The 15887-nt window shown below is 38.2% G+C and overlaps 1 protein-coding gene across 1 annotated transcript in view; it reads left to right on the forward strand.

The window, feature by feature from the left end:
- PRKCE (protein kinase C epsilon) overlaps nucleotides 1-15887 on the forward strand; it is a 301961-nt gene that overhangs the window by 100198 nt on the left and 185876 nt on the right. The window contains exon 2 of the mRNA XM_013943872.2: nucleotides 4918-4981. Coding sequence (XP_013799326.1) covers nucleotides 4918-4981 — 64 coding nt within the window. The remainder of the gene's footprint in view (nucleotides 1-4917; nucleotides 4982-15887) is intronic.

A 15887-nucleotide genomic window follows, 5' to 3' on the forward strand; every position in this document is an offset into this window, starting at 1 on the left:
AGACCAGAGTTCAGTTCCTGGTTAATCTGTAGACTTCTTGTGTGCCTTTCCGGCAAGCCACTTAGTCTAGCTAGTGCCTTTGGGAGTATCTCATTTTACAGATGGGGAACTGTCTCAGAAGGGTGTTGAAAATAAAATCCATTAATGACTGTGAAACTATATAAATGCCTTCAATATGCTGAAACTTGGCCATGGTTTCAACATGGATTTTTTCCTCTGAAAATATGTCTGGTTTTATGGATGGTTGCCTTTTGTTCCCTGAAACAGACTACTAATATGCTTTACTCATGCCTGGAGTTTTTCAGGATCTGCTGTTTTCCAGCAGTCATTGTACTAATCTCACTGTACTGCCACATAAAGATTATTTTAGCAATGTAAAAGTTGTTTAAAATTAATTTCGATTAATTATGTGCACCTACTAAAACTTTGCATTTTGGCAAATGTCACAACAATAGCATGGGCCGGTAACCAAGATGAAATATTTTGGTGGTGATCAAATATTTTGCTCTGATTGTTACATCTTTTGTTGCATGTCGAATGTGGTCTGTATGTACAAGTCATACATTTTGCAACGCGGTTACAGTAAAGCTCATCTTGTGTCAGCTCCTTTCTCCCATGCCTTATTCGCATCTTGCCTTGTTCCCTGCTGTCCTTTTCAACAGTCATTTCTTCTTAGATTTCTTCTCATAGCATCCCTCTGCATGTATAAGTGCTTGGCTCCATTCAGAGAAATATTTTTAGTCAAAGGGCAGGGTCAAAATCAGAACTGCTGTGATCAGACAATTTCCGTTGCATTCAAGGATGTCTGTTATATTCAGCTGAATTTGGCCAGTCATTCTGTTTCTGGTTACATATGTCTAAGGGTATTTCTCTTGTAATATCTTTCTGCGCATTTGGTGAAAAATTCTTTTAGAAGCTATCTCTAAAGCATTAAAATAATGGTTTAAAAACTGTTGTATTACAGTAAACTAAATGTTAAAAAAAATATATAGAAACCTTAGATTGCTGTATGCATCTTTTGTTAATTATTTGTAAAATGACCATGGTCATTTTATAGTTTCTGCTGCCTTCTAGGTATAGTTTAATGTGTAGATTAAAAAAACCAAAAAAGTATGTGGCTTTCATTCTAGTAGTCTGACTATTTTTGAGGTATTTATACAATTATGCTTCTAGGCATTCAATTAGAAATGTTCTATGCAAAATCAGAGTTGAATCCATTCTTTTCCTTTCTTTTTTTCTTTCATACGTGAAAGACTGGAAATCAAAAGAAGGGTTCCTATTGGTTTTGGGAGTTTGTGCTGCTCTTTGAGTGCCTTCCATATGTAAGGTCAGCTGAGGCAACTGAACTGCCAGCTTTTGGCAAAAGTACTAATTCATGTGATAGATTAGACTGTCAGCATAGGTGTTCACTGAAATAAAGTGGGGTATTCTAAAAATTTAAAAATAAGAACATGCCAGTTTTATTCACATTGGTATTGGAATGTTTTGTGACTGGAAAAATCACTTCTTTGTGAAGGAGACTTCTTTCCACAAACACTCTGCTTATAGTATCAGCAAAAATTCTCAATCAAAATCAGTAGACAACATTTGGAATAAACTGTATATGAAAATTGTCCACTTGATGGATAATGGAAATTTGAGTTCAGTGCTCCATTCTTTGTCCTGGGCATCTTCCAATGCTTTTTGAATTTAAAAATAAATGAGCAGAAGGGATGCTTTGTAGTGGTGTTCACCAACTCTCCCAGCTCCACAGGGGAATCACTGCCTGATTCTTCTGCAGGTGTGGTGTTGGGGTTGTGTGTGTGTGTGTGTGTGTGTGTTTAGATTTTAAAACTGGATAAAGGACTTTACTGAAAGCTCAGCCAAACAGTATATAATGCCGATACAAATAGAGCATTAGGCATGCCTTTCTTAAATACAGCCATCTGTTGAGTACTATAGCAGTTGTTCAAAAGCAGCCCTCAGCTTAGACATCAAAGTCTATCTGTGCACCTGTGTTTCTGATCGAATATTTTGCATTTAAAAACTCTGCAAAGGGAGAGAAGCAATATTTCGATATCAGTTGCTTTATTCAAAAACTCTCACAGCTGCTATTTCGGAAATTGTTAAAAATGCCCTTACTCAATATTCAACACTTCATTAATGGAAAAAAAAACTCAACCACGCTTTCATTATCCTCTCCTCTGAGCAACCCTTGGCCTTGCTAACACCCATTTCCTCCCTCATCTATTTAAAATAGAGTTGCTGAGATCATTTTCTTGATCCATTGGTGTGATGACATCAGACCCTTAAACTCCTCTAGCAGCTCGTTCTTGAGAGCCTCAGAAGCGTTTGCATCAGAAGCTGGTTCATGGAGGGAGGAGCCTGGTGTTGCTCTCAGTACCCTGAAGCATTCAACAGCTGTGGCCAGAAAGAGGGAAACAGCAGAGGTGCCCCTGTTGTAAAGGTCCTTTTAAGTGAAAAGAGAAAAGTGGAAATGAAAGGACCACTACAAAAAAAGAAGACCCCACGGAGTCAGAGCGGCAGATAGGCAAAGCCTGGCATTCCCTGGACCATTTTCCATCTCATTCCTTTTCCCCACCACTTTGTAGTGAGCTAGAGGAAGCCTCCGTTCTTCCTGCTCACTGAACAGCTTGACAGGAGCGGAGCAGGTCAGAGCACTGAATTCAAATTGCAGTTACCTGCCAAGGGGACAACTTTCAGCTACAACTGAATCCAAATGCTATGTACTGATTTTTTGATTCTGAATTTTTGCTGCTACTCTAAGCAGAATAAAGTATCTGTGAAAGAGGAACTCTTTTGCAAAGAAAGCTGCAATCAGCTTTTGACAAAATGATTTTGACATATCATTTAATCTGTAACTTTATCAGTAATTCCTACATTTGTTTCATTAAGAGATGTGTGACCTCCTCCCCTGTGTGATGCAGTAAGTTCTCTTGTTATGAAGCATCTGAATTATCATTAATAATTAAATTCAAGTTGTGGTTGTCAAAGTGATCAAAAGACACTTTATGATGCATTATCCTAGCTCTGGTTTAAATGTTCATTTACTTGCTAATCTGCAAAGCTCAGTAGATTGGTCTCCCAAGTTATTAGTGTGAATTATTGATATCCTGATATCATTTTATTCTATCCTAATATCATATCTTAATGCTATTTGTGACTTAAGGTGCAATTTGTATCATTCCTATTAGCCCAGATAGCTGACAGCAGTGAAACAAGGTTCATCTTCCCTAGTGCCATAGACTAGCATGGAGCAGGAGGTGATGGAATATGAAGTGGGATTTGAGATAGTCTGTGTCTAGTCACAATCCGAGTGTGCTGTTGGATCAACTTAGGAGGGGCAGCCAGAGTATTTTGGGAGAGTAACAGTTTCAGGCTTCCGGAGAATGAAGTATCCTTCCTTCCTTCCTTGTCTGGTCAGCTGGTGACAAGGAATCGTAGCACTACTTTTTCATTTGAGGAAAGAGGGCCTTTTTTTGGCATGCCTTCTTTTCTTGTTTTCTCACCTGTCACTTTGTACATCACAGGTTTAAGTCCTGTGCCGCTGTCCTGGCCCTGCGGGCACTGTCAGCCCTCCCTGTCCCTGCCCACCCTTGGGGCCTCCCTCCCTCCCAGCCCCCATTTCAGCCCAGCCCAGGGTCATCCATCCCTGCAGTGGTGCTGCTGGCTCCAGCCCTGCCACCGCCCTGCCCATGCCCCCATGGCCCGTGGGCACCTGGCTCCATCCCCACGGTGGTGCCTGATGCTTGGGACTGGGGCTACCCCTGGTGCCCTGCTCCCTTGGGGCAGTGGGATGGGCCCTGGCGGCAAGGCCTGGCTCTGCTGTCACTGGGAGCCCCCAGCCCACGCAGCAAACACCCTGACTGCAGGCCATGTGATACTACCTGAGTGGATTTAATTACCAAATAGAAGGGAAATACAGTATTAATGCACACCACACTGACTTCACTCACAATTTCTGAAATTGTGTGACAACTAAAATCTGAAAGTAAGAGCTAGTGATTGCACAGTGTTTTAACTACAGTTAAATTTTTTGGAGATGAGTGGCTGCAAAAACTGTCTGTAATATTTTGGGGGTCATCAAGACACTCACATCCAGCAGTATTTAGAGTTGGTGATAAAATACTGTGGTAGTGTGTGGTAGAATGCTTAAGGATTTGTAATGAACTCTTCATTGTGGTACCTAAATGTACAAGATCTTATTCCTAAAGCCCATGAGATCTTCAAGTAGGGTAGCTTGATACTGAGCACCTTACACCTACTGAAATCGATGGCCGTGAGAGCAAAGGTTCCTTGAAATCTTCCAGAATGGTGCAGCAATAAAACATTTTGTACTTTGGAGCAAGAGGATAAAGCATGCATTTTGTTTTCTCAGTGGTGAAAGTATTGAAAGTATGCATTAACTAGCTAAACAAGTTGTATGCACTGATTTTTATTTTTTTTTTCCCCCTCCTCTGTTCTACAGCCAGAACTGATCTGTGTCTCTTTAGCATCTGAGTAGGATAGAGTATTGTTTTTCATATTTGCATAGCTGGGCTCAGTACAGTCAAAGCTATTCAATACTATCACTTTTTTACTTTTCTTTTACTTGGGAATAGTGGTTCAAATTTATGGCAGAATAGTGTTTAAAATGTTTGATTTGTAAAGTTCACTGGGTTCAAGCTTTCAAAGTGCTAAGGACTTGCATTTGTGTTTTACTTCAGTGAAGGTGCAGGGTACTCAACACCTCTTCTATTAGAGCATGTTTGTTATTTGCAAAAGATGGAGAGACTGTTTTTAGTGAACTATAGAACTGCCCATGTGTCCTGTCTACACTTTGGCTTCAAGGGTTTTGGAAACTTTGTTTCCTGCATGTGCAATAGCTTGCTTTGGGAGCCATTCTAAGTTATATTTTAATTCTCTTCTTGATTGCAGATTGACTTGGAGCCAGAAGGGAGAGTATATGTCATCATAGACCTTTCAGGATCATCAGGTGAAGGTAGGGACTTACGATATTGTATCTGGTTCTTTCATGAATGGAATCTTCCAAGGATCTCTGTAATGGAGGTGTTAGAGAAGGTGCTCTGTGCCAATACCCTCTTATGGTGAACGCATTTTGATTAATGTGCCTGTGAGTCGATGAGCAGTTGCTGTGCATCTTACCCCATTAATCACTGATAGTAACAATACCAGCTAAAAGGATAATAACCAAATGAGAGTAGATTAGAGCTATTAATTTCCAGAAGAAACATCCTGATCCTTATCTTTGAAAGAATGCTAACCACTGTATAGGAAGAGATGGTGAGATGTCAAACAGAGGGAAAAGAGTGTATTTGCTTTTTAAGTTTATCCTAATATTTGATATTTTTCTACTAAATGTTTTCTTTTCCAAGTAAAGTAAGGAGCACAATTGTTGTAATGATAAGACATGTTTTTGTATTAATGACCCGGTAGTTACATGTTGGAGGAAACCCAAGAAATTGGGAAGAAACATATTTATTAACTTCTTCAGACATTTTTCTGCTGTTTTTAAGTGGGAGGAGAGTCAGGTGTTATATGATAGAAATATGAAAATTTATGAAGAATTTATGAGTGTCCTCTGAGACATAGGCTACTATGCCCAGTAGCTCATAGAGCTCTTCTAAACAAGGTTATTACTGGTTCAGAGCACATAAAGAAGATTCACATAAATCCTGACAGGAGCTGAAACAGAAAATGGAACAAAATGAAATTATTTTGCCTGGCATAGTTGAGAAACAGCAGAAGAATGTGTTTATCTTTCTGCTCTTCATAATGAATTGCTGTAGTCTGACCTATTACTAATAGTAGCTTGCAAAAACACATACTGCACTAAATCCTGAATTTAAAAACAAAGCAACCATTATTCAGACTGCATCTTATACCCATGTGCCCGCATAAGACCTACTCTCCCCCTTTTTTTGTACTACATAAGTAGCAGCCATGACTTCACCTGTAGTTTCCACATATCTTGCTAATTGTTGTGTCAATTTTAGAACTAAAAAGTGATTAGTAATATTAATTTGATTCTGTCATAGGGCAGGTAGATGTTCTTCAAAGCTTCCATTTATAGTTAGTTAATATCCAACCCAGTAGTGTTACTGTACCATCCCAAGATGAGTTCTGGCATGTTGGATTGTCAGGGGGCAGGAAAATTTGTGTTTTATTGTTTTTCAGAAGTTCTTAAGACTTTATAATCTTTTAGGCAGAAAGAAATTGGCTATGGTAATGTTTCCTATGTTATGTGGTGCATTAGCCTATGGCCTTTAAAAGATGCTTGGAAAGAAATTTGCAGAACTAGGATTTGTGTTGCTACGCTAGCATAGAAGGGGAGCATAAGAATAAGAAAGCTTGCAAGGAAGTAGGCCCCTGAAGAAAAAAAGCTTAGGAAATGGTGTCTTATGGGAAGGCCAAGGGACTTCAGTAGGGATGAATTTGGTAGAACCTTAGAGAAGTTTCTGTGCTTGAAAAGTGCTGTAGAACTTGTGTATTTTTAGAGCTTTCCCATGCACTTAAGTAACTATGGAAAAGTGTTGTGTGGAAGTATTGCAAAATTCTCTAGGAAAGTTAGTTTTCCTCACAAGGGAAGCTGGACCAATTTTGTACAGCAGTCTATAAACTTGTTTAATGGTGTTTTGGTAGCACCATTGTGAAATTCTGTTTGTAGAATCCTTTATTAAGGCTGAGATTAGCTAATTTTGGATGAGGCTCTTTTCACTTCAGCTATCTTAAAGTGAAGCACCTAGTCTAACACAGCCACCATATGAGTCCTCCTGTAGTAAGCAGAGACACTTAACCACACATATGTCTATATACATACATACATACACACACGCACACATATACATCCTTTTAAGTGTTTTATGTATCTCAAGTTTATCTTACTCTGTATGTACACATTGACTACAAAAATAGCATAGGATTATGGTTAGAGTAAATGCATGACTTTTGAGTGGCTAAGGTTGGTTGAGGTAATTCCTACTTTTGACCTAATTTGTTAACCACGACTTTTGTTTTTGAACTCTGGCCTCCATTGTGAGTTATAACAGAATATACAGTATTCTTTTCATGCTGAGTGAATCTTGATATAAAGCCATTATTTTCTTTTAAAAAAAAAATAAAGGAATCATATAAGGGCGTTTCATTTTAAGTTTTAGAAGTTTTTGGTAGTAGTCTTCAAAAATTAGTGGTAACCAAGAGCTCGATACTTCAGTCTATTCAGGCAGAATTGCCTCTGAAGTGAGTTTTCTTAACAGAGGAAGGTAATGTGTTAGCATATGGAAATTTGGATCTGCATCTAAACCCATCTACATTCTCCGAACCCACAGTTAAGGACTTCCACCATTGCCGAATAACTGTAATTCCCCTAGGAAGCTGTAGGAACTGCAGACTGTCATCCAAAAGTGCAAAAGTACCAAGCTGATCAGAAAGGTCCTTACTGGGACTTATGAAAGACCGTCAATACCTATTGGTGAGTGCACAATATTCACCAACTTTAAGTCCCATTATGTCAATATTTCACCTCTGATTCTGGAGAAAAAAATGTTGATAATTTACAAAAATAAAAATAGTTGTAGCAAGAATTTTAGCTGGAAGAAGCAATCATCTTGCATGTTTCTCAGTATATTAAAAAGTCTGTCCCAGAGCAGGCCCATTGTTTATCCCTCTGTGCTGCTTGTGCTTGTATGGCAGAATAATGAAAACAGTTTGTTGTTATAGTCTGACTTCCTCAACGGAAGTCCACAATTTCACCTCCTCCTCCTTCCCACTCCTCTGAACTGACTCATTTGTGGACTTTCATCACTCCTGTGGTTTAGGTGTAAAGAAAAGATGGAAATACGTCACATTACAAATGGAGGTAAAGAATATTTCTACCTGTCCTTGTCATATTGCTAGACTTGTTGAGATATCAATATAGGAATCTGGCAGGTATTATTATGTGGAACCATAGAAAAAAGGGTTGCTGGCTTTGCTACTTATGATTTTTCTCCCAATCTAAAGACAAGCTAGAAATCCACGGGAGGTTATAGAGCTATGTTAGCTTGCCTGCCATTTTCTACATTGTGAAATTTCCTTTCAAAGCAGCCTGAAGGAGAAGCTCTACTTCTGCAGCGGTAACACTGCGGTTGTGAGGAGGCAGCCTTGAAAGCCCAAGGCTTTAGACTGCTCTCCACTGGATATATCTTGCAGCATTGCCAACAGTGGATTGTTCAAATCTCAAGGTATTTGGATTTGTTCTGAAAAAATCATCTCCTGGAACTTGTTCTCATTCAATTCTAGTCTTTGAAGTGGCAAATGGTTGGAAGACACAAATACTGAAGTCTGAGAAGTGGGAAGAAAACTACATAAAAAGCCCTAGCAACAACAGCAAACCCGACAATCATTTTTATCATCACTTTTTTTTTAAACTAATCCCATTTTGGAGCCTGCTTCTGAATGCTTGTTCTGCGTTGAGGGGGAGGGTGAGAAACTATTGTCGCAATCTCTTACAAATTCTGTAGTAGGAACAATCTAGCCCACATATTGAAGACAAAATGCTAAATGAGCTGTTTATCACACAGAAGGTGATATTCTCAAATGTTAGGATTCCAATTTTACTGCTAAAATTTGAATATCCCCATATTTGTGCTTTCAAAACCAGTTCTGCAAACACTCAGTATGCTTTGCTGCATATGCGCCTAAGTCTTAGTTGCACATCTTCATGTTGTTAGGCTTTTCTAAACACCTCACTGAGGGCATGCATAATTTCTGTAGGTGAGAAACTTAGATGTCTTGCCTTGCTGCATGAGACAGCAAGTCCTCCTTTTCATAGATTCTGCTTAGATCGGGGTAATTCACAATATAGACATTGATGTAGGAAGAAGAGGCAGAGAAAACAACTCTCTTCAAATACTTTTTGAAATTCTTCATTTTGAACTATGTAATCAATATTTCCATAGCATGTGTGATTCAGGTCTTTACATTGTCTTTGCCAAAATTGATCTGCAGGATTTTTTTACTTTCTATAGGGCTTCTTATTTAAAATGACACTGCATTCAGAGTAAATATATACTTGTTTCCTATGAATGGAAACAGCTGTGTCAGTGGAAACTTCCTAAAGGTAGATGTATGCATACGTACACAGATTAGAATAACTACAATAGTTAATCAGTAAAGATCTGTTTATACAAAGATTTGATTATACTTGTAGTATTTTTACTGGATTTCTTAAGTATTGACAAGTAATAACGGTTAACTAAGAACTTTAAGGGATAATTTAAAAACAAATCCTTGCTGGCCAAACAGAAATATGAAATCTCTATAGAGCTGCCACACATCTAGTAGTATTAATTGGAATTTTTCTGTTAACTTCATTGGGCCATGTACTGTGCCACATGCAAGCATGTAGGATCTTTAAGAAAGAATAAGCATTTCTGATAACTTGCTTTTATGAGACCAGTTCAAAATATGGGTTGTCATTGTCACTCTTCTGGGATATCTTGTCGAACATAATCAGTCAATTCCACTGTTACCCAAACATCTGATAACTTTATGTAATTTTTTTAATAGAGCAAGATTTATAGTGGACCAGTGTTAGTAAGAAGTAATTAGCTTGGGAAAGGTCTGTCATATGTGTTCTCTATGAGTTTACTTGACAAAGTAGATCTAACGTGTGCGCTGGTTTTCAGTCTTACATCTTCAATGTCTGCCGGGGCTGTGGAGAAGGGTATGTGTCTCAGGCTTTGACTGGAAAGGAGACTCCTTTAAGACATGCTGCCTTATTTCTTTGATGCTGGTCATTGTCTAAGGTCACATTGTTTTTTGTTTTTCCTATATTAATTCAGTGGTGCTGTAGTATAGGCTTTATTTCTAGGCTGAAATGCACTCATTGACTGTTTTATTGACCTTCTTTGGTGGTATTTTTGATCTGGTTTAGTTAGGGCTTATAAAACTTTGTGAGTGAACTTTTTTTTTCTAATGATTTCAGAAATGTTTAAGAGCTCCAGTGTAGCTGATCCAGATCCAAATGCAGTCAAAGTTTAAAACATAACCAGTACAATGACACAATGATTCAGTTTATAAACTTGGATAACAGGTGGCCATCAGATCAGTAAGAGGTAATTGCCCAAGGAATGATTAAAAACATTTTCAATAAAGTCAGTTTTATATACAGTGAAAGACAGAAGCTGCTATTTTTGAAAGCTTATGGCCTCTTTGCTACTTTTGTCATCTCAGATGTCATATTTCTTTGGAATTATTGGTTTGTGTGTGACACACATGTATACAGTTTCTTATGGTAGTTTTATACCAACTTGCAAATTAAATTACCATTTACAATATGTCAGTGTTGAATCAGTAACTGTAGAATGAATTGCAAAATGACCTTAACGAATGAAATGTTTTTTTCTAACTATTATTATAGGTAACCTGTAATAAAAATTTTAAATAAGAACTATTCAAAACTCTTTTCCTACATATTATGTCTAATCAGTTGTGGTGATTAATTATCATTGTTAGGTGCCTGAATTCATATTATGTAATTGTCTTTCTATACAATTACAGATTCTGCACTTAAGAGTGGGCAGTTAAATTCCAATAAAATACCACAGCTCATGCTATAGGTGGTAGGTACTGCAGAAAGCTGCCTGTTGAAAGTTTTGGGTTATGTCTACAAATTTTGTAGTCACAAAAGATTACATCTTCTAATACATTCATCTATTCAGATTCATCTGCTGTTAAGATACTTATATTTCACAGGATGAAGAACTTAAGGTGATATTTTACAGCAGAGTCTTTTAGCTGAAGTCATGGCTATATTTCATGAATACAAAATATTTTCTGTAAGTTGATTATTTGGCCTTTTGCATTGAAATATCCAGCCAAGAAATCCCTAAAATAATTAGGTTATGTATTTAATACCTAAGTCAAAATATGTGGTTCGGAAGAGGTTTCCCAGTTAGCTCAGTTGCCTGAATGCTATCAGTTCTGCAGATACAGATATTGCTGATTGACATACATGTTACGGCACAAGTTCTGCAGAAGCAAGGAAAATAGTGTTAGGGGAAGCAGGATATGTTGTTGGTTTTTTTAATGTCATTTATGTTTCATACCTGATAAATCTTTAACATGGATCCTGTTAATCAAGATATCCACAGGATTTATTCCAGGCATCCAACTTTGGTAGAATCAATAGAGCAGGAAGAATTGTATTTCTGTTCCAGGTGTAGCATCTTTTTGCGAAGCTCTGTTAGTATAATGTACCCCATGGGTTGCAAACTGTCTCTGCAATTCCTAATGTATCCATTTGTCAGAACTCTTGTTCCTTAGATTGTTTTGTCATTGTCGTCATTAATTATGCTTGTTATGCTAAATGGGCCTAGAAAATGAAGTCTGGTTGTGATAGGCACGGTCTGAACAGAGAACAACAGAAGGTGCATGCCTAGAAATCTCTAAGTAACATATATCCATGAACTAGGCTTTTTTGTTTGGTCGTTTTAGCAGTCTACCATAGTGAAGAGCAGCGTTTTCTTTCACTGACTTCTTCGATTGCTAATACAATTTTGACAGTTTTCTTAAGTTATCTCTGATTGTTGCCATTTTGGGAATAGGCCAATTTACGGTGTTGCTGAAAGAGAACCTTTTGGAAAGCAGTGGCAGCTGGGCGAATTGAAGCCTTTCTTTCTATATATCCCTGCTCTCAACCATGGGCCGCCAGCTACTGGCGTGATGAAACTGGGATCTGTTAGCACTGTATTTGGTCGTCTTCTGTTTGAGGTGCAAGTCTGCCTGGGATTGCGTTGCTTTTACGGACAATCCTAATAGTGTCTTCTGTGATGTTTTTATTCTTTTTCACTTGTTCTCTTCCGTCCTGAGCGCTCATGTGCAGTTTTGCTGCAGGCTGCTTGCGCCTCAGTGCGGAGGAGCTGTGCGGCGCCTGTGGGCTCCCTCAGGAGCTGCAGCGCCAGGCCATTGCACCTGCGGCTCGTCTCGTATAACCCTCTTCCGGCAGGTATTCAGGTAGCGAAGTCAGGCAGAGAACTCGCACATGACCTGTGTGCTTCACATCAAGATGTGTTAGGGGCTGACACGTACACTGTGGAAGGGAAGACCTGGAAAATGATGCATTTATATCCTTTTCACTGCTGTCTACTATCGGGAGTGGGCTGTCACTAGGGATGTTACTGTTATCTGCTCTATACTAGTTCTTCCTACATAAGGCTCAGTGAAATACAGGTACTGACTGACTGTCAAAACCCTGTGACTCCTGAGGCAACAACTCCCAAGGAGCTATGCCTTCTCCACCTCAGTTCTTGGTTTTGCAGGGACAGTGTCCTCAGAAATGGTGTCATTCTTTTAGCCTGTTATTTCCCTCACTTTGCTGCTTTGAATGCATTACACCAGTGGTAGCTCTGTGCTTACAGAGAGCACTTTGTATGAGTTAAGTTTTAACATGTTTTATTTCTACTTTTTGAGGAGTTTATTAACATGACCATTCCTACAGGATTCATCAGAATTCATCAAATACTTTCTAGGCAGCCATCAGCTACCAATCCTGGGGTGCTTGATGGGCTCTGAGAGGATGTTTGCATTTGTGCTGAATTTCTAGCATGTGTCTGCCAGCTAGACCTTGCCTGAATATTTTTCCGCTAGGTGAAGAGCAGTTCGCTGAGACTCAGCAGCATAATCGGACTCAGCAAACCACATGCTCTTCACACTTTTAGACTCAAGGCTGTGGCTTTTTCCAAGAGTTGAAATAGTCTGAAACTCCATGAATAGGACAGTGCTGAGTTGTCAGTGCTAATTGAATGTTTTCTGCCTTCAGTCACTTGACTCAGGTGTGGTTAGAGCTAGAGCTCTTCACAGATACAGCTCCCCCTCAAAGTTCCCGGGAATATTGTAAGCTCAGGGATGTACGGCTTGCAGTGTCCGTATCATATACCTTTCCTCCCTTCCTGATGTAAAGCAGTATATTCAGTCAAAGAAACCAGGCACGCAGTTGTTGCTCTCCACCATCAGCCTCAGTAAGCTGGGCTCTGCTGCTTCTAAAGGCCTGATCTGACATTTTTGTTCATAGCTGGGGTAAAGGCAGAATATAATTTTGTTTTCAGTTTTTCTCCTGTCGGGTCCTACATTGCTTCCTTGCTTTCACAGGACAACTGCAAGCAGGAGTGTGTGCCAACTTCAAACGTAACCAGAATCTTTGTTTTCCAAATTCATTATGCAGTTTATCAAGTGAGAACCTATTTCCTTTGAAGCTTTGGTTTTATGTAGGTAGAGGGTTTAGGGATTATATATATATATATATATTTTTTTTTTTTTTGTCCATTCAGCTTTTTGTTTCTTTTCCACACCGGAAGATCAGAACTTATTCACACCACAAGAAGGGGAAAAAAGATAAAATAAATAATAAAAAAAAAAGCTTAAACTGATTTGCAGAGTTTTATTTCTGCTTCACCTTTGTTTTATTCTCTTAGAGTTAATTCAAATCTATTTCTAATATGGCTTTTCTCTTGGGTCTTCTTTGATTTAATCTTAAAATAGTTCAGTGCTGAAGGGTGGATGCTTATCTCAAGAACGAATATATCTTGTTCTAGGTTTCTTTCTTCTTAGACCTGTTCACCTATTTTGTGACCATGTTTACAATTGTAAGAAATCTTTGCCCATTCAGATCTTCAGTTTCTAGCTAAGAATCTTAAACTGGGTTGTCTGGGTTGTGGTTTGTCACTAGATTTACTGTTAGCCAAAGAGAAAATCATACTGTTATTACAGATGCAGCATATGCATTTATTCTAATACGGAAACTTGAAGGCTGTCGTGCTCAACTAGACAACTTTTCTTATTTCAGATGAACAGTTTTAATCTCAGTTTTCCCAAATCTGTTAGAATAAGTTAACGTCAGTAGATATTGAACCTCTGTAACATTTTGGGCACTAGTGTGGATTTACTCTGTAATGTGTTCCTACTGAGACAGAATTTCACATGGTAGCATGTCATCTGAAAGCAGATATTTGTGCTTTGTTACCCAAAAAACAATAACTGAAAAGTATGAGAACACTTTGCACATGCCAGTTAGACTGCCTTCAGTAATGGCACAGACATTTGGTTAGGAGAATAAACCTTGCAGGCTAACAGCTGAAACTGGGATTTTTTTTTTTTTTAAGGTATTAATGGAAACACAAATGAGTATTTGGTGGCAATTCAGTCTGTCCAGTTTTATGCATTATACTTCTAAAATGCCCTGCTCTGTGGAGAGGCTCTCCAAAGGGTGTTTATATAATTTGGATTTTGTGTGGCAAATGCCTTTGTAACGAACATCTCTCCCTGGATTTATAGCCATCCCTTGGATTGTATCCAGTTAGCTGATGGAACATCTGGTAAGCGTTGTGTGTTTGTAATAAGCCCTTACTGTTTAAAGCTGGCTCAGGCTTTTCAGGCAAAGATCAATGACCTTTTCTTGGCAGGCTTCTAGCTGTTTGCCAAAACAAGTGGTACACAGGGAGCGAGTCACTGGTAGAAGATTTGGTTTAAAGGGGCCTTTGTATTGTACTACAAGAGTTTGTAGTTGTTTAAGAAAAATTACATTAGACTGCAATAGAAAAGTAATGAAACTCATATACATATCATATTCCAAATTGTTGTGAGTCTCTTTTGCTCCATTTATGCAGAATATACTCTGATTTCTGTATCTTTTTCTAACAGAATTATGCAAGGAATAGCCATGTTTAATATTACCCTTGCATGTGCTTAGTATGTTTTTGAAGAAAACTGGCAGAAGTATCGGAGTGCTTAAAACTATACTGATGGTTACATACCTAAGTGAAACATAAACTAGTTATAAGATTTGGGATAGAAGTACGTTTTCAAATTCTATTTATGGCTAGCTATTTCATAATATGAGACACTGAGAAGAAATTAATCCATCACTCTATAACATGGTATATTATGTGAAAAAGACATTAATATTATAGTATTTTTTTCTTGCAGTTCATAAAATATATAAACTACATTCTCTTATGGTTTGTATAGGTTATATATTTTAATTCTGCTCTACATTTTTTCTTTGCTGCAGTAACGTGCTCTTAATTGATCTGTGCCTTCCTCACCCTCTTACCCCCCAATAATAGGCAACTCTGTTTACTGTTGTGTTATTGAGGAAAAATTCCCAATACAGTGCTTTTCCATCTGCTGATCAGGGGATAAATAGATGAGATAATGCACACATTGAGGATAGTTCTAACCATATTCTTGGCTTGCAGGAGTCTTCCACAGGTCAGTTTGGGGGTTTGGTTGAGCTCAATGTGGCTATTTTTGGAAATAGCCTCAATCTTTAAGATGTTATATACCAGCAGCCTGTACAACTTTCTCAAAACAACACTGCAATTTGGTAGTTCCAACATAGATTCAAATTTTATTGATAAGAGGATTTTTTATGTTGAGATGGGTTACGGTTCTTATTATCCTAAGTATGTCAAATAAAGTAGTTTTTTGGAAGATATTTTATCTTAAGGTGCTTTAGAAGGCCCTGGCTAATTTCCTGCTTAGAGCAGACAAAAGATTAAATGATTAAAATTATAAAAGTCTGAACTGCTGATTCAGACTACAGCCATTTTAAAAAGGTATAAGTCAATGTATAGTTTTTGCTACATATTGTAGTATGTGCATTTGGGTTTAATATAGTCTGAGCTAAAGAACAAATGGAAGGAGATGGAATAAAAAATGTAAATGTTGATTTTTACTTATTAGTCATTAGACCATGTGCTTTCTTTCCTATATACTGTTGGCCATATTCTCAGAGGTGCTGAGCACAGACAGTTTTTATCACCTGCAGCTAGAACTGTAGTTCTGCATCATTTTTGTAAATTGGGCTCTCAATGACTCGTCCTGCTCCACTGGCATGTACCATGAAG

This window comes from Apteryx mantelli, chromosome 3 (assembly GCF_036417845.1).
Source record: "Apteryx mantelli isolate bAptMan1 chromosome 3, bAptMan1.hap1, whole genome shotgun sequence".
NCBI lineage: Eukaryota > Metazoa > Chordata > Aves > Apterygiformes > Apterygidae > Apteryx > Apteryx mantelli.